At 34.8% G+C, this 24,485-nt stretch overlaps 2 protein-coding genes across 3 annotated transcripts in view; one reads left to right on the top strand and one right to left on the bottom strand.

The window, feature by feature from the left end:
- LOC128176954 (uncharacterized) overlaps window positions 1-23,921 on the top strand; it is a 34,056-nt gene extending 10,135 nt beyond the window's left edge. Inside the window, 17 exon segments of the mRNA XM_052843466.1 lie at window positions 277-396; window positions 1,789-1,869; window positions 1,987-2,535; window positions 2,670-2,927; window positions 3,012-3,123; window positions 3,382-4,522; window positions 5,479-6,643; window positions 13,659-15,040; window positions 15,344-16,019; window positions 16,096-16,212; window positions 16,298-16,617; window positions 16,763-16,870; window positions 17,145-17,298; window positions 18,047-18,224; window positions 18,852-21,655; window positions 21,932-22,453; window positions 23,172-23,921. Coding sequence (XP_052699426.1) covers window positions 277-396; window positions 1,789-1,869; window positions 1,987-2,535; window positions 2,670-2,927; window positions 3,012-3,123; window positions 3,382-4,522; window positions 5,479-6,643; window positions 13,659-15,040; window positions 15,344-16,019; window positions 16,096-16,212; window positions 16,298-16,617; window positions 16,763-16,870; window positions 17,145-17,298; window positions 18,047-18,224; window positions 18,852-21,655; window positions 21,932-22,453; window positions 23,172-23,440 — 9,956 coding nt within the window. The 3' untranslated portion in view covers window positions 23,441-23,921.
- LOC128175493 (uncharacterized) lies at window positions 7,278-12,654 on the bottom strand. Of its 2 annotated transcripts, none has more exons than XM_052841131.1 (2): window positions 11,686-12,654; window positions 7,278-8,917 (listed from the first exon to the last, which is right to left on the bottom strand). In XM_052841131.1, the coding sequence occupies exons 1-2, from the start codon at window positions 12,192-12,194 to the stop codon at window positions 8,806-8,808; spliced, it is 621 nt and encodes a 206-aa protein (XP_052697091.1). In that variant the 5' UTR covers window positions 12,195-12,654; the 3' UTR covers window positions 7,278-8,805. The 2 variants fall into 2 exon arrangements, with proteins under 2 accessions (XP_052697091.1, XP_052697090.1); XM_052841130.1 differs by lacking the exon at window positions 7,278-8,917 and having other exon boundaries at window positions 11,024-12,198; window positions 12,507-12,654.
- Window positions 23,922-24,485: the final 564 nt, after the last annotated feature.

The raw sequence follows: 24,485 nt of genomic DNA, 5'->3' as shown, positions 1-24,485 counted from the left end.
GGGTGAATATCTCTGTTTGGATGACAACCACTCTTTCCAGCTAACTATTTATTTAATGCTTAAATCTGTAAATTTTATATTTCTTACAACCAACAGTTGTGTCCTCAACGCCAAAAACAGTTGTGTTTTAATAATTTATAATAGAAATTAACTAAAAAGTTATATCCTTTTTACAATTTTATTAAATATTTAAACATGATATGTGAACAAAATAATATGTTTTTGCAGAATGAAATGTCTTTATTAAAGTTAATATTTTATTTAACTTTTGAACAGGAGAACCTAACAATGTTGGAGGCAACGAGGCCTGTCTTCAATTCTACCACGACAAGGGGAACACATGGAACGATCTCCCTTGCAGTGATAAGCTCAATGGTTACATTTGCATGAAAGGGGGTTAGCATGTTTTAAATCGGAAAATTGCTAATGTCAAACATAAAAAAAGTTTCAAATCTTCAAAAAATAGAAAAAAATGAATAAACAACAGATTTTTTTAGATTAACATATGAAGGTAACATTAATAAATCCAAGTAAAATATTTAATGACACGCGAGATGTTTTTGAATAAATTTCCAAAAAATAAAAGGAAAAAAGATGGCTCAAATGCCGATTGGTTTGATAATTCAATTTTCAAATAAGATAGATGAATAAAGAGTTTAAAATGCCTTTATATGGACGGATAAGATACTAAAAAATAAAAATAACATCAAATTTGACACTTCTTTCAAAACATCGTTATAAACCATGTACATGTATATTTAAAATGACATGTTATCTAACAATAATTTTGATATTTAAAATATATTGATTAAAAATGCCAAATGTGTACAAAAGTCTTCAAATAATGTCTTGTCTTTTTAGAACTTCAATTTATTTAATATAAAGAGTGTATCTCCACTTCATATTTTTGTCATAGTTTCATTGAGGTTTTACGTTCCATTGTTGGGATACCAAATGATATTTTTTATGAAATGTTAGTCATCCCTCCAAGTTTTGGTGATTAAATTTGATTTAAAATTGGTTTGATTTCCGTCAGATCACAATTAGATACCTACATTCCCTGTTGAATAATAATAAAAACTTTATAAACCGCTCGTACATTATAATAATACTCATGAAAAAGGCATACATATTAAATTTCACAGATAAAAATTTCAGCAATAGGCCTCGCACTCGCTCTTCCCCTCCGGCAAACAAAATCATACATTGCACCCCTTTTAAAATGCTTAGTTTCGGTGACCACCCACTTTGAGCAAAAACTACGGAAACTATAAAATTATTCCATATTTAACATCATCTAACAAAAATGGAAGTTTATTCTACATTTAAACATTATTTAGACTTATGTATAATAAACTTTGATATTTCATGCAGAATATTGCTTCAACATGACAAATTATAACTTTAAAATTTGCATACAAAACAAATATCCATTTATTTTTAAAAGCCTGGCGTTTTCACTGTAGAATACATAGCTAATTAAACTTAAATGTCTTTAATATATATATGTGTCTTTAATATATATATGTATCTTTTACTTTCATTTCACATTAAATATGCAGAGAATAGGAATTCACTAACCAATATGTTTTATTAAACGTAGCATATTTTTGAAACTTTAAAGCTTGTGCATTGTATATGTATATTTTGAAATTAAACATATTCAACGTATTGTTTGTGATTTAGGGTCAAGCAAAATGGCAAGCCCCATTTTTTCACAGAGGGAAAGTACAAAGAGTCTTAAAATTACTAAGATGATCGACCTCAATTTTTTTATCTATTCTGTAGCTTACATAAGCCATTCCCTGTCTTCTAGATGTGCATGCAGTGGAATAAACTGTGTGATCGGATCAGTAGTCAACCAAAGAAGTACGAATTGAAAATAAATTCAGAATTTTCAAATATTTCTCTGTATAAGTATCTTTTCAATTTAGCTTATTTTTTCTTAGTATTTTCAATTATGAATAGCTCACGGTATAATTTTAGAATGCACAAAAACGGATATCCTTTTTCTTATCGATGACTCTGCTAGTGTTTTTAATGCCGGTTTCACTTACGCAAAAAGTGTTGCTAGCAAACTGGTGGACTGCTTAACAATTGGACAAAATGAAACTAGAATTGCATTACTGACTTTCGGTTCAACTGTTTCCACACGATTTAACTTTGGTGCACACATTAACCAAGCGACGGTAAAGTCAGCCATTGCTTAAACTCCATTCAGAGGAGAAAGTCGAACGGATATTGCCTATGCTCTAAACGTAGCTCAAAGTTTGATGGGTTCAAATCCGACAGATACACTCGACATTGTTATAGTTCTCACCGATGGAAAATCAAATACTGCTGTATATAGTGCATCTGCTGCAATTCATACAGCTAATGTGTACGTCTTTGCAATGGGAATAGGAATTGACAGAGACTTGTACAACAATCTTCAAACAATTGCAAGAAACCCAGATACTGATTACCATGTAGCATCCAATGACTACTTTGATCTACATGCAAAAGTTTCAAAACTTATAATGGGACTTTGTATAGGTAAGGACTAATTGAACTGATAGTCTTCTGAGCGTAAATTGAACAAACGTAGATAATGTTTTAGAAAGATAAATGTTGTCGAATGTACTTGTGTGCTTGATCTAAAATAGTTCATTTTGTTTTACTTCGATTAGGTTATACTTTGCCCGAATTTGATACCTGTGAAATGGAAATTAGAGACAGCAATGGAGAAAAAGCACAGTCTCCAACCATTGGATCGTCCCAATGCCTTAATCAACAAGATTTTTACGGAAAATATCAACCAGAACATATTGACACCCACCTGATGATATCCGCCAAGTACACAAAGTCTAATCCGAGCGCTTCTCATTCAGACTTTCATTTTGGTGTACTAACTGCTGGAGTTGAATTACTTAGACGAACACAAGCAGGTAATAATTTTTAAAACTAATTACTTTATTTACTTTCTTTAGTAACTGTATGAGTGATTCTTGTTGGTTTTATATTTGAAACAGGTTTGAATGATAGCATACAGTATAGGCCTGTGAAAATAACTTCGAAATACAAACCTCACATAACAAAGGATGTTAATTTGACGAATTCCGTTATACTTTTGGACAGTGAAAGGTAATTCTATTTATAAATATGAATTCGCAGGATAGTCTGTTTAAGTTGTTAAAGAATTACAATACATTATTAACTATGGATGGATGTTAATATGCCGTTTGACTGCTATAGAAATTGAATATATTTTTCTATTCCTTTTTTGTATGAAAATGATGTGTATTTTGATTAATGATTAATTGATGAATTATGTGTTACCTTACCGGTAAATGAATTATTTTTAGCTAGTGTTCTTAAGAAAATTTGTATTCTTGTTTGAAGGCTTTGTTTGAAATACGACGCATATGCTGGTGGATACATTACTTTCGAGTCAAAGTCTTATCACTATGGAACAACAATGGCCCAGAGGACCCTTTGTTACTTCTATGACGGCCAAGCTCCACGTCATTGTTCAGACTTTGGGACATGCACCTATTCTCCACTTCAACTTGCCGTCGAAATAACCAATGCTTCCACTTTATTCGTGTCTTTTCCAGGTTGGGAAGATGTAGATATTGCTGGAACAACTTCAATATTTGCTTCAGGGATAAGTCATTTGGAAATAACTCTTCATGAAATGGAATATAGCAATGGTACCCTAAACATGAAACATAGCTCGAAAATCCCTAAAACTGTTTGCCACAACTGCAGTAACACTGTTATAGATATTCCACATACAAATGATCCTATACTTTATGGCGTTGTGATAGAAGTAGTGGACGTCGCTCTTAACCCAAGACAGGCTCGAAGGTTTGTTCTCTATGACGCATCATCAAAATTAAGAGTACATAAAAATTATGTTATGCAGGTAATATCAGCATCTGCAAAAACAAATTTTCTTTGGCAAACTAACCACGGCATCTTGTGCTATAACTGGACCAACAGATATTATAATGACAAATTTGTGCATTACAATCCTCTTAGTCCGATTGCCACTGGCGTATACAACCATTTTACTGGGGTGTACGAACAGACAACGGGAAAATTTCCAGTGACGGGAACATTAAATATTCACGGCATTACCAGTTTTCGTTATACGATACAAAAAGATCTGGTAGATATGATTAGTGACCAGTTAACACCAAATTTTCCCGAGGAAAATATTTGTGTCCTAATATCTGGTGTTAGTGATGGAAATACAATTACATTTAAAATCAGCGCCAATGATATTATTGGTCATCAAATAGAAGAAACCGTTGTCCATCACATTGATTCCTCCCCGCCGGAAATAAGCGATGCGTGGCTAGTACGTGACGGTACAAGAGAAATATTTGTTCATAACATGAAGGACCTATCTGCTATGACATTACAATTCAAGGCATTTGATGTTCACAGTGGGTTGGTCAGTGTGCATTGGTCCATACGAAATGAAGAAGACCATTCTGTATTTGGAAATGGGGCTCTTGGTGTTTACTCCATCGGGGTAAGTATCTACTTTTAATGTTTTGTACGATAACGAACAGTCTGTCATGAAAGAGGCTTTATGGTGAACAAAGGACTGCGAACGATAGCATTGTCTAGCCGCCTAACTAAAAGTCATTTTTAAAGTTAATTTTTAAAAAAATGTAAACATTTATGTATATTTTCATTTAATATAAATATTAATGATTTGGTAAAACAAAGAGAGATAACTTTGTATTTGGGTTACAATATCTCATTTCATTAAGACGGAAATGTTTTTTAAAACCCCCCGTGAAACAAAAATTCATTTTGAGGGGTTTTAATTATTGGTATTTAGCATATTTTTACCAAAGGGTTTGTTATTTCACGGAGGGGGGGGGGGACATATGTCTACAGACCGCAATACATTCCAAAAAAAGAATTTTGCCTTGTAAACTAATCAACAAATATAATTAATATGAAATTATACTTTAATATAAATCGTAAATATGTTGTTATTAAGTTTTTATGCACATATTGGCCGCTTAATAATATTTTCCTCACTCATAGAGACCGATTTCAATGAATTTTTTTTAAACCCCGTGTTAGCAAAACTTTTGTTTAAAAATGAGTAATTTGATTACAAATTTTATTTTGAAATAAATTGATTAGGATTTGATTATACTTTTTAGTAGAGAACTTAGTTTTTGAATATCTGACATGAATTCAAAAAAATTTGGATGTAAAATGTAGGCGGGAAACGGGCGTTTGCGTTCGCAGTTCTTTATCATCAGATCTGCTTTAAGTTTAAAATATTTTTGGATGAACTATCATTAAGTAAAAAACTAAATGTTTTAGCTAAGAATTTGAACATGTTCTTATATCTTCATATAGAGTTTTTCGTTAAAAAGTTATAGCCTAAAAATGTCAACACCCATCCAGTCCTCTAATTAAAACTTATTTCGTTCAAATTCTAATGACAAGTGTTTTCTTTTTAAGAACTGCTCCATTGGACTTAACTGCTATTGTCCCTCGGTAGGAGAATGCCAGTTGATGACTTACACTCTTGTCATGCATTCCCTGGTTGTAAATGACACGCATATTGGAGAACATCATAGAAAATACGTAATCGAGTTAGAGGTAGTAAATCATGCTGCACTACGAACTACAGAACGCGTTACCATTCTTGTTGACGAATCAGCCCCAGAAACGGGTGTTGTTCGAGAAGGGAGTCAAGGTTCCTCTGATATCGATTACATTTCCGAACCAAACATTACCATTAATTGGGACGGATTTATAGACCATGAGAGTGGTATAAAATTTTATCGACTAGGACTTTTTAATTCATGTTTGAGTTTAGAAGAGTTATGGCATCCCAGTAGTTCTAACTTTGAGTATTACGACACGGAAGATCTGAGTATAAATGTATTAATAACATTTGAGAAAAAAATGTATTCTTCAGTTATTGCTTTTAACAATGCCATGGAACCTTCTAACGTAGGATGCAGCGATGGTTTCCTTCTGGACATAACTCCACCAGTTATTTCAAACCTTTCTGTTCGAAATTTAAAGACAATCCCTTCAATTGGTTGTATAAATAATTCCTTTTGGTATGTGAGCGAAGATTTAAGGCGCACACGAGTTACCTGCAATAAAACATGTTTTTTAAATCAAAGCACTCCACTGCTTCATGCACTACCGGAAACTCGAATGAAAAGTGTTCCTGGCGACATATGTGTGTTGCCTTCTTTAAGGAATGAGTATCTCTATCTTGGAAACGATTTTCTGGATATTTCTTGGAATATAAGTGATGCTGAGAGTCAGATTGAAGATGTTTTCGTTGGAATTGGTTCCTCAACTTCTTCTGTCGTATCTCCTGACATTTCTGGCTATACCAAAACTCACCACAATGCGTTCTATCGTCTTCGGCATCCTGGATTAGCAGGAAGTAGCATTGTCTTTCTTTTTGTAAAAGCAGTTAACAAAGCGAGCAAAGAGACAGTGATGTCAGTAGGTCCAGTCATAGTTGATGAAACTCCACCTTTGTGTATCAACAAACCAACCACAGAGCTAGCAAATGGTTTAGTCGTAGCATCTTGGTCTTCTGATGACTTTGAAGACAATGAACAAATCGGAATCATTCGGAAAATCCACTACAGACTTGGTAAAACATTTAAATAACTAATTTGTTTCTCAGCTGTTGTAAATCAGTTGATCTATCTCTAACCAGTTTATCTATCTTCATCATCTCGTAAAAACTATGATACAAAAGTCGTAATGTAGCATAAGTATAAATGATGAAAATTATCAAAGTGTTTAATTTGTTAACTTTCTCCCATTATTCTGTAATAATGGCTATTAATTTTTGGATGAATACTTTAGTTGTAGATAATTTTAAATACATTTCGGTAGCATTCGATTGCCGAATTGCTAATCACAACTTGCTCCGACCGTAAATTCGTGACATTATATTTGATTCGTTACTTTATTTGGTTTTTGTATTTTACAAGTATATAGATCATACAAAGTACTGTTGAAACAGATTTGGCGAATCAAATATATTTTCTCAAGAGGTTCTGTTACTTATAATTAATTGTGTGAATTTAAAGATAAAGAACACCTTTCAAGGTCCGAACCTCGAATATATTGTAAAAAGATATGGAATTCATTTTTAATCAAGATTTATTTCAGAACCAAATTTTAAGCAATGAGCAAGTACACAGCAATGGTCAACGTTTCATTTTGCGTGTCGCATATTTTTATTCCTCTAAAAGGCCATTTATCCCAGATACCTAATGAATAACATGAAAACCAAGTTATCTGAGAATAGTTTATTTGGCGCTTCTGGCCGCGGTGAAATTATGGGGGCTACCGCAGGGCCGCCCCCAACAAAAGCAAGCAAGCAAGCAAAAAGCAAAGCAACAAGCATAAAGCAAACATGATGTAATCAATAGGCAACTATGACGTAATTATGACGTCATCAACAAGCAAATATGACGTTATCAATTATCAATAAGCAAATATGACGTAATCATGCACTGGGTAAACGCAAGTGCATTAACGTTCTACTAAATATTTTAACCTTACTTAAGCCATATACATGATATAAGCAGCCTTGAATGACAAGTAAATGGACAAAAAATTTCACATGTGCTTAGGATCAACTGTCCAATATGACGTCATGAGCGTAGAATATGTGTCGACTCTTCCATTTGTGTTGAGGTGCGGTCGAAATACGCCACTTGCAAGGGCCATAAATGCCTGTTGTCTGATGCAAATCTATTACGGGCAATTATGGAACTGCAACCGCCACAATGGGAGGACCAAAGACCATTAGTGACGGCGGCAGTACCTCAACACAGATGGTCACCAGCGGCCAGAGCTTGCTCATTTTCTTCTCCCTCAACCTTAAGTAACGATGTAACAACCTTTTCAATGTTTTCTAGGAATGAATCATTTCCCTTTTTGGACAAATGAACACCGTCATCATGAAATAATGTTGGGTCCTTACTGTCAAACTGAGTATGTTTAATAAAACTCCCCCCCATAGATGTAACTAACAATATTGCTTCCCTATTGACTCTTTTTCTTGAGTCCTCCATGGCCCTAGTGTCCTCTGAATACCTCCAATTGAATCTAGGGAGCAGGTTTGACCATACCAATTTAGAACGAGGGAAAAGCTTGGCTATTTGTTCCAGTGTGTCTTGGAGCTTTTCCAGCAGTGACTTTAACTCAATGAGACCTAGACTATTTGCTCCGCAGTGTATAATTAATACATCTGGGTCATTCTCAATTCTTCGCAGCACACGAAGCTTGGGAAGTAACTGACTAAGGACCATACCTCCATAGCCTTGCCACCAGATTTCGGTATTAACTATTCCAAAGTTTAACCCCCCTTTCGTTCCCTGGACGCTATGCTCGCTCTCTTGACTATGGAGGATCCTATGACCCAGACTTTATTGACACCTATGTGCACAAAACTTGGTAGATGTTAAGCTTATCTACTATTTACTACAAATAATGAATGTATGATATAAGACTAGCCCAATAATGCTTATCATTAACGAATATATGTTAAGCTTAGTTACTACTTACTTAAAATGATGAATGTATAATGGTACATGTATATGAGACTAGCCCAATAATTCTTATCATTAACGAATATATGTGCGATAGGCATTAGATTGCCATCTACCCGCTGATTGGATGACATGTTGTGTTTCGCCCTGAAGTGCTAATGTAGTAGCTGCTCCTATCCGAAAGGAGTGTGTCTTAAAATTCTTACTATCAATGGATGACTTTGCCAAGACCTTAGCTAGGACCGCACTAAACTGATACCGTGTTAGTGGTTTCCCCGAAAAATGACAAAATAATGGGCCCGTAATGCTTGGGCGCACTTGCAAAAACTCCTGCATTGTTTTTACTGGGCACGTTATTCCATGTGATGCATTAACTGACAATGTCACTCCCCTACCACACTGATCGGTTTTGGAGCGTTTAATGCTTACCATAAGTTTGTTAGTTAACAGTGAAACGTCTTGGCATTGGATTATGGTTTCATGTGAATTACCCTTAGATAGAGCAATTTCACCTATCCTAAGTAATGCATGGAATGCAAGGGAAAAGGCAGCCTTATACAATGAGGTTTCATAATTGCTATAGCAAACAAATTGAAGGTTTGGGATAATGGTTTGTAAAATGTCCAGTGTGATTGGTAACCGTGTGTCTGCTGTATTGGTGGATCTTCTCATACCTTGTAGTAGCTTTTGGGTGACAAAGTTTTTTGTGGGATTATATAATGTATGACTTTTGCATTTGAAGCTTATCGCTGCGATGTATGATTTTGCCGTCGAGTGTTTGTAGCGTTTTATTGATAGATGTGCAATAAACATGTTTAAGTGTGTGTCTGGTGGCGGCCAAACCAGTGACAACCCTTGGCCAATACGAAACTGTTCAAACGCTTGGATCCCTACCCTGTATGCCTCGCTAGTGTTCACCGACATTGATGCACTGAATAAACGCTTTATTTCGCTTGAGAGAGCAAGGTCTGGAATTGCTCCGGAATTGGCCGAGGTTGTGCGTCTGCTGCAGGTGCCAGGCTCCTGAAAGTGTCCCACTTTTTGCGGGAAATAGAGTCAGCTATTTGATTAAGTTTGCCTGGGATGTGGTTGGCTTTAAACTGAATATTGTACTTTAACGCAACCAACATTAAGGGCCTAACTAATGACATGACACGCTCTGACTTAGACGACTGTTTGTTTAAAATATGAACCAAAGCTATATTGTCTATGAAAAGGATAAGTTTTTTATTATGCAGGAGGCTTCCCCAGACCATCAATGACAACACAATTGGAACTAACTCTAGAAAAGTAATATCACGCAAAATTTCATTGTAAGCCCATTGCTCTGGCCATTGAAGGAACATCCATTGGTCCTGAAAATAACAAATACAACCTAATTCTGCTGACCCTGCACTATCTGTGAAGAGTTTCAGTGTATCTGAGGTACTCCACTCACTGTCCGGAAAGTATACCACCCCATTAAAACTATCCAAGAATTCGATCCAGGTTTTTATATCTTGACGCATGGACCCTGATATCCTAATATGCTGATTTGGTTTACTTGTTCCTATCATAGCATTGTAAAACCTGCGATTAAATGCTCTACTACCAGGTATAGCCTTGCTGAAAAAATTTAACTTGCCCACTAGAGATTGTAGCTCCGACAACTTAATTTTCCTCTTACCTACCCAAAATTTTAATAGAGTAGAAAGTTGATATACTTTCTCCTGTGGAATAGAGACTTGCATTTTGACCGTGTCTATTTCCAGACCAAGAAACACTAAATTAGTAGTGGGCAAAACTGTTTTCTCTGCGTTCAAGGGTACACCAATTTCCAAACACAACTCCTCAAATTTTTGCATAATAAATTTACATTGACTTGTGTTAGCACTGCCTATGAAGATGAAATCATCTAAGTAATGATGAATGGTATTGAACCCTGATCTTTCCTTAGCTAACCACTCTAAGAATGTGGAAAACATTTCAAATAGTTTACATGAAATGGAACACCCAAATGGCAAGCACTTATCAAAATAGAATTTACCTTCAAACTGTAAACCTAATAATTCAAAATCCCCTGGGAATATCTTAAGTAACCGAAAGGCGCTTTTTATATCGGATTTTGCAATTATTGTCCCTCTCCCCAATTGACTTATTGTTTGAATGACTGTGTTAAATGATGTGTATTTTACTGATGTGTGAATAGGGTCAATGTTGTGATTAATGCTTGCAGACGGTGGGTATGAAAGGTGCATTACCATTCGCCAACCGCCATCAGCTTTTGGAACAATACCTATGGGGGACACATGAAAGTTTAACATAGGGGGAGACTGAAAGGGGCCTGCCATTCGCCCTTCTGTAATTTCCTTATCTATTTTTTCTTGTAAAACATTTGGATGCTGCTTTGCAGACACTAAATTACTACTAAAAATTGGAAACCGGGGACCCTCATATTGCAACTTAAACCCATTAACTAGACCCTCCCTTAAAAAATGTGCTGCCTCTCTATCTGGGTAGTTAATTAAATGTTCCAGTATTTGCTGTGTCTTTAGTGGGGAAACGCCCAGGGCCCATTTGTCTTGACTGTGGTGTAACATGTCTTGACTGTGGTGTAAAGTGTCTTGGCTGAGGTGTAAATTGTCTTGACTGTGGTAAGACTTGCCTTGGTTGATAGGTGGACTGAAACTGAGAAGGTCTAAATGTAAATCCTTGTCCCCGAAATGACTGACCATTTGGGTGTGTAGGAGTTTGAGTGTCCATGCAGCGAATTAATGGATGTTTATTGTTGCATCTGATGCACTGGTGCAGATAGGCGCAATGGATTCTGTTACAAGAATCTATGTAGTTAAAGTCAAAGCACTTGTTTGGCGAAATTGATGGACGATTTGTATTGGACTGGATCCCGGGCGTCATATACACCAGCCACAATTCACTATCTATTACCCCCCAGTTATTTGATGGGTTAATTGCCATCCGAAGCCTGTATTGCTCATCATATGTGACCCAACCCTGCGATTTTTCGGCCCCCAACCTAACGTCGTGCATGTATTTGAATAGTTGGTGTGTTTTGCTAGGGTGGGCTCCAAGATATATGCATGCATAAATGATAAAGGCATCTGTCCATTTCTCAATGGTTGTCAATCTATGATTGTGTTTGGGCTGGGCTATAATTTGGCCTTGGGAGTCCATTGACAATGTGGATAGTTGTAGCCTGTTAGCATCACGCACCAGCAGGGTGGCTAAATTAATGTATTCCCCATTGACAATTTTTTGTTTGGTTGCATTATCTACATGGTAACCTAAATCTACTTGGGTTGAATTGTTAATGACAGGTTGACTAAAGTTATTGCCAAACATTAAAGACTGAGACTGAGCACCAATGTTAGTACCTTGTGCCATTTCTGTCGATTCTTGCTGGGTTGAGCCAATAGCATCTGTTGGTCCTGCCCCAGTGACGGATGGCGCCACCATCATGGGTGCTGTGGAGGGCTGAGGTGAATGGGAAGCCACCATCTGATTTTGCACCGGAGGTTGCGCTACCTGTTCTGCTGCCGTACTGCTGCTTGCACGCCCTGCCCTCTCGGGCCTCTGTCGTCTCCGGCCCCCACGCTGGCTCCTCGTCGCTGACAAATCCGTTTTTCTTGTTTTGGGCATTTTGCTCGGAATAATAAGAAATAATTAAAATTAGCAAAAATAGTAAATACTTAACGGATAAAATGGACGGTTTTTGAGTTCATCTGCATTCCGTTCTGACTATCATACCCTCACGTGGTTTTCAGCCGCACATAAATAAAAACCATGTAAATAATTCAATCAATCAAAAATCTTCATAAATTAAAACCATCCATCTATATTACTTCTGGCAGCGTACAATATTACCCAATATGAGTTGAATGCTTTGTTATAACAGCCATAAAAAAGCAAGATTATGTTAAAAATTATTTTAGCAAATTTACAACGTCTTACCTAATCCACGATTGTTTTAGAAAGGGGATTGTTCTAGAAGGGAAGTAACTAATATAAAAACACCCGTTAAAACCCAACCCGATCGTACTCAAAATTTCCGGCTAATAGTTACTGAGATAAATGCGCATATCTGAGACAAGCTCCAATATGCGATAATATTTTTTTTTAAACGTGATTAACAACAGTAATCGATTTTGTTCATGACAGTCTAGGTCTGTAACATTTAAAATATCCTTTCATGACGAGGCAAATTGATTGGCTATCTAAATCCAAGTAAAATCTAGATCAGTCGCATTTACAAGTATCCTTTTGTATCGTAGGCATATGCATCTCATATTTAAAATAAGTACATGAACTGTGAAGGAAAGGGTAGCCAAAACACACATTAAAAGTAATCACAATAATAATAATTTTAACGATACTCAACAGTTATCGTATTCGTTATCATTGTTGATGGCTGTAAAATTGTTGACCCCCCCCCCCCCCCCAAAAAAAAAAAAACAAAAACAAAAAAAAAAAAACAAAAAAAACAAAAAGTGAGTTAACAGTAGTCATAATATACATTTACTGACTAAAATTCCTTCATGCCCTCAGGGGCTTTAACGCTTTTCACTCTGAAAACCTATAATATCGAGCATTACTTAAGGATTACGTTTACTCAGGGTTTGAGATTTCAAAAAATATTTTTACCAAGTTCAATATCTGAAGTCCAAAGTTGTTTTAGAAACACAAAATAACAACGTTATTAGCACCACAATGTTTTTATGAAAAACATGATCAATGAGTTACAATTTCTAGTATTCATGAATGAGTGATTTGAATTCTGTCGTTCTGTTACAACAACTTACATTTTGCTGTTTCAAAGAAAAATAGAAAACGCGGATTTGAGAAGCAAACGGCCACCATTGAAGTTAACATATCACTATCTAGTGATCAAAAACGTCAAACGTCATGCATGAACATGATTCATTCCATTCCAAATTGATGGCTGTTTGATAAGTTGTACATATACATTAATTATTAACTGTAGTATTTAATAATAATAAATCAAATATTTATATAATAATCGAATGATCTTAATATCGTGTATTAAAAGTATGAAATCATTAAAATTCAAAATGTATTTGCTAACAAATCTCCTTCTTTTTCCAGTTTCCAAAGATTCAAAAGTTATGACCGATTTTAAGGAATGGTCAAATCGTAGTTTTTGTTCCATTGGACGCTATTGCATCACATTCCCTGTAATTGAAATTCAACACTTAGATAAGGGAAGTGAGCGTGTTTATGAAATTGAGTTTCACGCTTATAACAATGCAGGACATGTCTGCCACATCCGCTCTAATGAGTTTAGTCTTCCATCTCAGTATATGCCAACTCGTGGAACGGTTTATGATGTTGAAAATATCCCAAGTACACATGATGAGAATGTAGAGGATATAGATGTTTCTTTAACATTAGACTCCTATTGTGTATATTCAAGAGGCATACAACACATAGAATCTCTCACCTATGAGATAGGGGTTGGATTGAATCAGGAATCTGATGATGTTATATCGCTGCATTCTGTAAACGGGTCCTTTTCCAACAAAGGCGTATTCATTTGTGAAAACACGTCAATCTTACAACCATATCAAAAATACTTTGTCTTATTGAAAGCGTCTAGTTCAGGAGGAAGTATTACTTTATCAAGTGATGGTTTTGTTAAAATAAACAAAAACGATTTTGACCATTTCATCAAAATTTATGATGGCCCTGGATGTACCTCTACAAATTTGGTCTCGCAAGAAAATCTTGTTCTAAATGGCACGAATTTTATCCTAAGCACATCACTACCTCTGGTTGTTGGATCAGTCTACACAGCATTTGTCGATGTATCAGACGACAGTTTTACAATCAATGAGGAAGAGGATTCAATTATTTTAAAATCTTACAATTCTTTCACATTTATGCCACATAGTCATATGCCAGTGTTTACTATTTCTGTCAGTTTGACAGACTTAAAATCTAACGTTGTAGACTTATTCCGATGTGAGGAAGACGTGGATGTACAAGATAAGTTCACAGATATTGGTGCCAAATTGCTTATAAATTCAACTTTGGACCATCATATAAGCCATTACGAACTATCGTTATTGTCATGTGGAAATTCAATGAACGGAGTATGCAAATCAGTTATTTCAAAACGCGTTGGAAAACAAAAACATTACGTGTTCACGGAAGTGCATAATATTCTAACAGAGGGATATTACAAAATTTTACTTCGTGTATGCTTCCGGAGAAAATGTATTCTTGGCAGATATTCAGACGGCTTCTACCTTGAATCGAATGACCCAGAGTTTGGATACTTTTCAGCTGAGCTCGATTCAAAAAGCGAAGAATGTGTTGATATTCAATTGCACTTTCAAAAGTTCCACTGTTCATATCCTTTGGATACCTTTGCAAAGTTTTATAGATGGGCGATATTCACCGACGGGGACACAGATGGATCGATACAATTAACTGACTACAAAATACATGTCAACAACACAGGAGAAGTATTATTCCATTTTATTTCTGTTGAAACTACTGTGGTTTCATTAATATTCAAAGGTATCAATTTTCGTGGATGAAGTAAAAATCACAGTTTCAAGGATAGGTGAATTCGTGGCCAATGACCCTATCAATACAAAATGTTAATAGAAATTGCATTTCGATTAACATTTAATTTCATGGATCAACTAAACAACGAAATCCACGAAAATTGGTATTCAGCGAATATTGATGAAACCACAGTAATTGTTTTTTCTCTCACTTTTATCAAAGTTCCGTTAAAATTACAAATCACTTTGTATTTTCAGATAAGATCCTGCACAAGCATTCCTGTTCATCCACATCGAATCTTGCGAGCCTGTTTGGAAGGTTACTGTAGGTCAGGAAGAGTATCTAAGACGTGTACTCCCATCAATGTTTTACAGAATCCGAACGTTTATAACAAGGGAGTTGTCTATGACCTAGATGCCCGGTCGGAATTTTTTTCAGTATTAGATATGTACAAATACACCAGAAATATCGGAAATAAACTAAAGGATTTGCATGCCAATGAAATTAATTATGTAGCACATTTTTTCAAACCTGGCGCTTTTGTTGTCGGTTTGGGAAAAACGGAAAATGTTTGGAGCATTACCAAATCTGACCAAGTTCCTTTGCATTGTGAGAATGACGACAAGTGTTTAGTTTCAAAGAGAGAAACGGGTGGCTTAGTAGAAATTTCATCGAAATTACCCATGGAATATAACACATTATATTACATTTGTGTCAACATCACAGCTGATCGTAGTATGAGTAGATGCAGCAATGGCTTCATAATTGATCAGGATCCACCCTCAAAGGGAGAAGTTTATGTGAAAACAAAGAAGAATGGATTCATGACTGATAAAAACCGAATTGATATACACTGGCATAGGTTTATAGACAATAACCCTTTTATGAAATTGGGATATCCATCCAGTATTCAATTCTTCGAAATAGGAATAGGTAATATTTTTTAAATAAGTAAGCAAAATAGAATTTTCTGTTTGGTTTTCAATACAAGGTTATTTTTTCTATTTAGGCACAAAAAGGGAAAATGACGACGAATCGGTCTTTGAGAGCGTTGGATTGACATCGGCAGTATCATTGTTCAATTTATCGCTAATAGGAGGAACATCCTATTACTTCTCTATCAAAGGTTAGTGTATGTTTAGAAACTGGGTAATGAAATGTGTCTACTGAAGATACATTTATCAATTAAAATAATTTATTCTATTCCGTAGCTCATGACCATGCTGGCAATTTTATTGTTGGATCCACTAAACCCTATATCTTTGATGATACTCCACCAACCCTCGGAGATGTATACGTTGGTCATTACCTTAATCATAAATCCTATGTAAATCCGAGTACTCTTCTCGTAAACTGTATTGGCTCTTATGATTATGAAAGTGGACTTGAAAAGTTTGAGATCGGTGTTGGTAGCACAACGGAATCAGCGGATGTATATCCGTTGTTTGAACATCACTATACGAATACACCAATCAGAGTACCTGCACAAGAAACTTTATTTGATGGTCATGTGTATCACATCATAGTTCGGGTAAGGGGTTTTAGTTCAGATCGATTTATGGTGGTATAATGCTAGTTTCTTTAGCTCTTAAATATCCTTATTTTAAAAGAAATCATTCAGATATTAAAAATGTCTAGCTTAGATTTTATATTTAAACGTTTCATTTTCTATTCAGGTTTGGAACTTTGCTGGTCTATATACGTCAGGTTTTTCTTACCCGTATGTCTTCGATAGTTCCCCTCCAGATGAAGGCATTGTGCGAGATGGACCTGCTGTTAGACAAGTATTCTAAAAATCTCATGTTATATGATTTTAAATTATTTGTTTGAACGCTTAAACACTTTCTGACATCTATTTTAAAAAATGAAATTAACATTTTAAAATGACTGCAAGATATTTTCTAATGATAAAAAGAAACAGGTTCAGTCAAAAGTTTTAAGTTTATCATTTCATAATCATATTCAAAGTTAGAAAAATAAAGAAAAAAACTTTTCAAGTTATTGACACATAAACTAAAAAAAGTGGTTTTTTAATATTGATTATTCCTTTGGAATCAGAATGACGAAGACTACACTACTGAGTCCACTATAAGCGTCCATTGGACCGAGTTTGTAGACAAGCATTCGCCCATAGACTTCTACAGAATTGGTCTTGGCTCCGGAGTAAAATTAACAGACATACATAGTTTTATTCTAATTGGAAAGAAGCGAGGTAAGTCAAAAAACAAAAACAAAACAACAAAAACAAAGAACTATATATGATATGAGTTAAATTTAGCCCCATAACTTGCCATTTTTTAAAGTGTTTCGGGTGCAATAAAATGTTGTGTTATTGTTTAGAAGAGTTGATATAAAATATATTTTTCACCTATTTATTTGATTTATTTGCACTCACTGGCAGTATATGACGTCAGAAGTGACGCTTTTTCTATAATTAAGTCAAAATCAGTCAAAAATTGACATTTTTCTTATCTTTTTACGAATGGGAAATGTAGAGCGCATGCTTGAACAAGAAACATTTTTCTGTCAGTGTTTAGTCTTGGCTAGATACATCTCTGATTAAAATATTTTGTTTGTTCAAGGATGCGCTCAATGTTTTCTGAAAGAAAAACTGCTTGAACACAAGCTGTTTTATGCTAAAAATGCAAAAAGGGCGGGAAAAGGTTGTCTTTACGATGTCATATTTCTAAATTGTGGGCACTTGAATTAAAATGAAATTATGTAGAAACATCACATATATATCTGTACAAAGAAAACAAAGAATTACAGTAAAATGATGATGTTCATTTTAGGGGGCCATTTTAGGCCCATTTCATATATATAGTCCTTTCTTCAAAACATCTCTAAAGAAGGGTCGGTATGATAAATAAATATCTCAGTACAATAGTCTATGATGAATCATAAGTATTCTTTCAGTGTATGTTTTATGTACTTGATATCACACAATGTGTATATTTTAGAGTGGACATGGACATTACCTCTTATCCCAGGAAAACGATATTTCTCGACCGTGGAGAGTTGTAACATGGCTGGATTGTGTAGCCAGTCTTCTTCCAATGGAATCGTCATTGACCCTTCTCCCCCTGCTCCAGGCTTTGTTTCTATTGGAGCTGAAAATGTCAAATACATCCCACAAAGGTTAAGTAATATCTATTTGAATATATCTAGGATCGTGTTTTTGTTAGGAATAATTGATTTAAAGAAAATAAATATTAAATTTCATAGTTACAATATGTGTTTTAAACAATGAAAAATTTAGTTACATTTTAAGTTTAAATGAAAATTTTGAATAATTAATTCAAATATAATAAAATTAAGACATTGATGGGCGTAAAAAAACGTACCCTATATTATCAAGGATAGAAAAATTTACAGTTAATTAAGTTTAAAATATTCTTAAGAGTTGAAGGAAAATTATATTATGGGGTATAAATTTACCTTGTTTGTGTCTTATGTACAATGCTTATTTAATTTTGCTTTGATCAAAATTGTATACATGAACTTTGTGATTCTTTTATTTAAATGAAGATTTTCCGCCTGATAAAAAAAAATAAACAAACATTGACGTTTCCACAGTTTCTTATATTGCATGAATATGTAAATGATATGTTGATTTTATCATGTAAACGTTGTTGAATCATAACAGAAGAGCATTGAAAATACTAAATTTCGTGAAAGTTTAGTTTAAAAACATCAAATTTTACGGAAATATTGACTTACGTATTATCCACTCATAGTGTCATGACACATGTATTACTATTATAGGTCATTTCTGTCTCTAGAGTGGGGAAATTTTGCCGATGTTCAATCTGGTATTGTGCATTACGAGATTTGTGTCGGAACAAGTAAACTAAATTGCAACATATTCCAGTGGAAAAATGTCCGCTTACAACAGTCTACCTTATTACTGAACTTATCTTTACCAACTAACAAAGACTTGTATGCCGTCGTTAAAGCCACGAATAGAGTTGGTCTTTCAACTCGTCAATCATCTCATAGTTTTAGAGTAGATGATACTCCACCTAAAGTTACCAAATCACCGAGATTTATAAGCAGTGAGGAAGCTCCTTCAATATATGATTCATCGGTTATACACGTGGAGTGGGGATTTGATGATAAAGAAAGCCCAATTAAGATGACTCTGCTTTCTCTTAAGCTTCAAGGCGGGGCTCATACTGAATTAGATAACATTATTGTAAAGAGTAATGGTACATTTGTAAAGTCACTAAGTTCAAAGGAGTGGTTAAAAGACGGTGACAGTTATTATATTGCCGTGACGTCCTGTAACATGGCCGAATTGTGCGAGTCGATCAAAAGTGAACCCGTTGTGTTTGATGGAACACCGCCAATACATGGACATGTGCATGGTGATGGTACATGGTCTAATATTGACTCTGCTCTAACACTAAAGTGGGAAAACTTTCGTGATCCTGAATCTGGTATAAAATCGTATTTTATAACTATTGGAAAAACACACAGTGACATGGAATTCAGCAGAGGAATAGTGAATATATTACACGGTGGCGATGGAAATTCAACACAAACTGGTGTCTTTAATATCACTGGATTGATAACAAATGGAGACAAAATAATTTTTTCTATATGGGCAAGAAATAATGCCAACTTAAATGGAACAATGAGAAGATTAACATTTATTGCAGTTTCAAACAACAAAAACAACACAAGTGGTAATCTTGTTATTGAGAAGCATTCTTGTAGTGTATCATATTGTACGAAAGAATGCACGTGCGCAATTCTTGGCGGAAAATGTCTTCATATTCGAAACACACTTGGGTGCACGCAGACAAACAATACATATATGCTGAATAATTCTTCGATTAGATTGCGTATTTTTGGACATCATTCAGATAAATGGACTTCTTCAACTCGTTGTTTAGGTATTGAGTGGCAATCAGAAAATATAAATGTATTGAGGTATGAATGGAGCATAGGTATAAAAAACATGCCTTATGGCTATGGAATATTTAAAACCACCACAGAGCAAGTTTGGCAAGATGTGAGTTTACAAAATCGGGTTGTTCATTGCTTACCGTGGAAACGACAACTTGTACATGAACGAGAATATGTTGCGTACCTTAAGACTTGGGTTTCAGAAACGGAATATATTCTAGCACAATCTAAACCAATTATTATTGACACAACACCACCAGGCTTACGAAGGGGAAAGTTCATCATGGATTCAGACACGATTTGTACACATGACAAAGAATTCATCAAAACAAAAAACATTACCACATGTTGGAAAAGCGTTTTTTCTGACGCACAAAGTGGAGTCAAAGAGTACAGAATAATGATTGGTGTATCCCCTGGGGGACATGAAATCTCTGGAATTCAAAGTGTAGGACTGGCAACAAATTTTTCTTGGAATTTTCCTGATTTAGAGCCAGGAGTAAGATATTATTCTTCGGTTGAAGCTGTTAATTTCGTTGGTCAGTCCACTAAACTTACTTCAGACGGTATCACCATTGACTCTACCCCTCCGGACGCTGGAATTGTGTTTACAACTAATTTTTTTCATGATGACAGATGGCTAAAGGAAGCGTCAACGATAAGTGCCTCCTGGGAAGGATTTTCTGATTTCGAATCATCTATAGATCGTTACATTCTTTCAGTCATAGATGCTGACCAAAATGTTATTGTACAAGATCTGAATGTAGGGTTTTTAAACAAATACACTATAACAGATCTTTCTCTCGTCCATGGAATGAGCTACTTCATAAATGTGAGAGCAGTTGATAAGGCGGGTTACAGTAGTGACATTTCTAGGTCCGAACCCATCACTTTAGACAAAACCATGCCGGAAGGATTGAAATGCAATAAGTTTTCAGAAGTTTCAATTGTAACAACAAAACTATTAACAAATGAAAAACAAGTGATTAAAGATGTGTTTCGTTTGATTAACTCTACAATGTATAAAATTGTTATTGATGGAGATGTAGATATCAAAACTCAAAATGTGGAAATCGACATTAATGGAAATCTTTATGACGTGGCTTTAAACGAACACTCGTCTGAAATATCATTTATGCCTCAAACATTAACATCTGACATAGGTGTCTTCGTTAGTTCCCCACAAAACCAGAATGTATCGGTAAGAATTACTCTGTACACATGTGAGATTTTGGAGATTGATGATTCTAAGGCATTAGTTGTGCGACAAATCTCTCCAAACTTTTTGACAATTGCTGCAAATGTTATCGATAAAGAAAGTGGAATACGAAATGTAGAAATGTATTTTGGAACTCACTTAAGGGGACGGCAGCTCAAAACAATCAAAGCAACGTCTCCATTTACAATTCACAAAGTGTTAATGCCGATTTCTCACAGAACAACTTTGCACATATCCGTAATGGCAGAAAACAATGCAGGATTAGGAAAATATTTTTACTCTAATTCCATTGTATGGGATCATACACCCCCAAAGATACACATCAAGAATGTTTCTATCAGTTATATTGAAAAAAACGGCGATACTTTGTCGTCAATAACCATTGATTTGACTCTGGAAGAAAACGAAAGTGAAGTTGCTTACTGTCAATGTGCTTTTGGTAAGATGCTAATGAAGTCTTTAAGATATAAGCCAAAATGCATCTTTTGCACAAAAAAAAGAGAAAAATATCAATAGTTACAGAATATTAAAAAACGATAAAAATTGATCGGGACATTATACACGTGTAATTTATAAACTGCTAACTAGGGAAATATAATCTTTTGTAATATTCTCTGAATTTTGATAATATTTCCTTTTATAATATTATTTCTTCTCCACGATATCTTGCTTTAGATATTATACATGTACTGTGAAATTCTGATTTTTTAAATAGGTAACGTGGTTGGCTCACAAAATATTCAAAGTTGGAAAACGTCTAGGAATTTGTATTCTTGTCAGTCGACGTTAAATATTTCACATGGGTCAAACGTATTCCCTTCGGTGCAATGTTTTAACAAAGTTGGTCTGCAAACGGAAGTAAACAGGAAATCACAGCTGGTTGTCTCATTTGATTCACCTCGACCAGTGTCTGATGAAGTGCAGTTTGTTGTAAACAGTGCCACAGTTCAAAACTCAGTCAACATCCAACGGGTTTCCACGTCCCTTTATTTCCACTGGCAGGCATTTAGGGACACTTCCGGAATGGCGACGTACAAAGTTTGTATAAAGTCCGACAACTTGATAGTTTACGATTGGCATAGTATTGGAACGCACAATTACTTCTCAGCCGACGAAATATTGCTCACCACGATGAAGAACTATACGGTGCTTGTATCAGGGACTAACGTTGGAGGGAGAACAAGTGATCCGATAAATGGTTCAATATCTGTTGTAGATATTATTCCTATACAAACCGGTAAGAAATTATGCTGTCCTATAAATATGCATCTGTGCCAAAAAGATAAAAACCCAAAACAACCGAATGTGTAGCTTCTTGAGCTTAGTGGCTTATGAACTCTTTTTGTCGTTATCCATTATCTGTCAACATTGCCATTTTAATTTTTATCATTTTTTTATCCTTATCTGAACGAATATATTTAGTACAATTTGGTGCAGGATATGCTTGGAAACGAAATGTGAACTTGGTCAAATGAATTCAACATACTGTGGAGATAATATAGTAATAGCAATTTTTTAATGGTAAAGTTCAAAGTCATGTAAGGTTAGAATACTGCGCTATAGAAAAAAAACCCTTAAAAGATTAGTTGTAAATTCAGGTTTGTTTAATCATAACCCCCAGGGTTCAGCTTAGCCAAAACAGAGTATCACGTTCTAGATTTAAAATATAATAATATCTTCCTATTAAAGGATAAAAACGTTAAATTATATATATTGGAAAAACACTGCACCATTAGCCACTTTAATACAGTTAAAAGAAATATTCATAGCAATATGATACGTATACACAATCTAATAATGAAATGTTGGAAAAGTTTCTCAAAATTCGATAATTCCAGGAAGCATGGTTAATTTTTTTTTCTCTCTAAGACGAGGAACGTGGATTTATAAATGATGCAAAATTCGAATTTCTTATACGATTCCTTATATTGGTTTATGTTTGATATTTTTTCTAGGAAACTCTTGTGTTGCTTATGCTGAAAAGGATGGGAAAATATTGGTATCTTGGACGGATGTATTCAACTTAAATTTTGAAATGGACCCTACTTTTGTAGTTTACATTGGATCCGACGTAGGATTTGCAGATCTTCTTCATCATTTTAAAACGAGGAACACTGATTATTGGTTATCGTCTGAAACCAGACTGTTATATGTAGTTATAACTGCAAAGTATGTCACAGGATCAGAGTCTATCTATCGAGAGTTGATCAAGGTCAAAGATTAGACATGTTTTATATTTGACTCGTATTAGTCGAATGAAATCACGTTAGTGTGTTCATTATAATTTTTCATCAGGTTTGAGTTAATATCACGTACGCTTTGTATAACGATAAACTATCATTAAGGTTTGTTTTAATTTGTGGTACAAAAACATCTTGGTTACACTTATTAATGATCAATAGGTAAACGTCTTTCAAAAATGCAATCTATTGCTTAAAACATTTTACTTATTAGTGACAAGATGATTTCAATACAATCTTAATAATAATAAATCCCTTGCAATAAAGAAGACCTTTTCACTTACGCAAAAATATATTTTTGGTAAATTTCGTTAAAAAATTGCTAATAAAAATCGATTTTGTATGACTAATTATCTTCTCTGGTCTATTATTATTTACCTCTGTAGGAAAATCGTTGCATGCCAGGAGTAAAATGTCACATTTCTTTGTTAACAATCGTTTAGCTATCCTAAAATAAAACTCTATTTCAAACTTCACTGTGTTCTTCTTTGATTGTTCATGAATAAACTTAAAAGTAATGGATAAAAGAAATGTCCAGTCTCTGTCCATATTTAGAAATAATGGACAGAGACAGGTAAAACTGTTAACTTAGTGGATGGCTACAGATAAGTTGGAAACAACAATAAAGGCATCACATTTGCAAACTAGAGACGAGCTCGTTGCAAGCAACGATTAGGTCTTCCGTCGTAGCTGCGTCATACTTGTTACGTAATACAAAAATTGATACCTGACCATGGTGCAATATTAGATGTATAAACACTGTGAAAAAGAAACAAAGTACATGTATATAAGCAAATACAGATCTTTAAAAGTTGTCTGAAGTTTGAATCGCCGCATGTTGTTTTTTTGCATGTGCATTTTATTTTGAGAAACTTATCTAATCATCATAATTGACTCAATATACACAGAATATGGACGACGATTATAATCACACAGTGGGTATGCCCGGTATGAACATAAAAAGACCAAACATTTTACTCGCATTTTTTATCGAAAGCAAGGGCCAATGAATCTTTTAGAATGTATGCG

Source organism: Crassostrea angulata, chromosome 3 (assembly GCF_025612915.1).
Source record: "Crassostrea angulata isolate pt1a10 chromosome 3, ASM2561291v2, whole genome shotgun sequence".
In the NCBI taxonomy this organism is placed as follows: Eukaryota; Metazoa; Mollusca; class Bivalvia; order Ostreida; family Ostreidae; genus Magallana; species Magallana angulata.
This window is presented reverse-complemented; position numbering and strand designations above follow the sequence as displayed.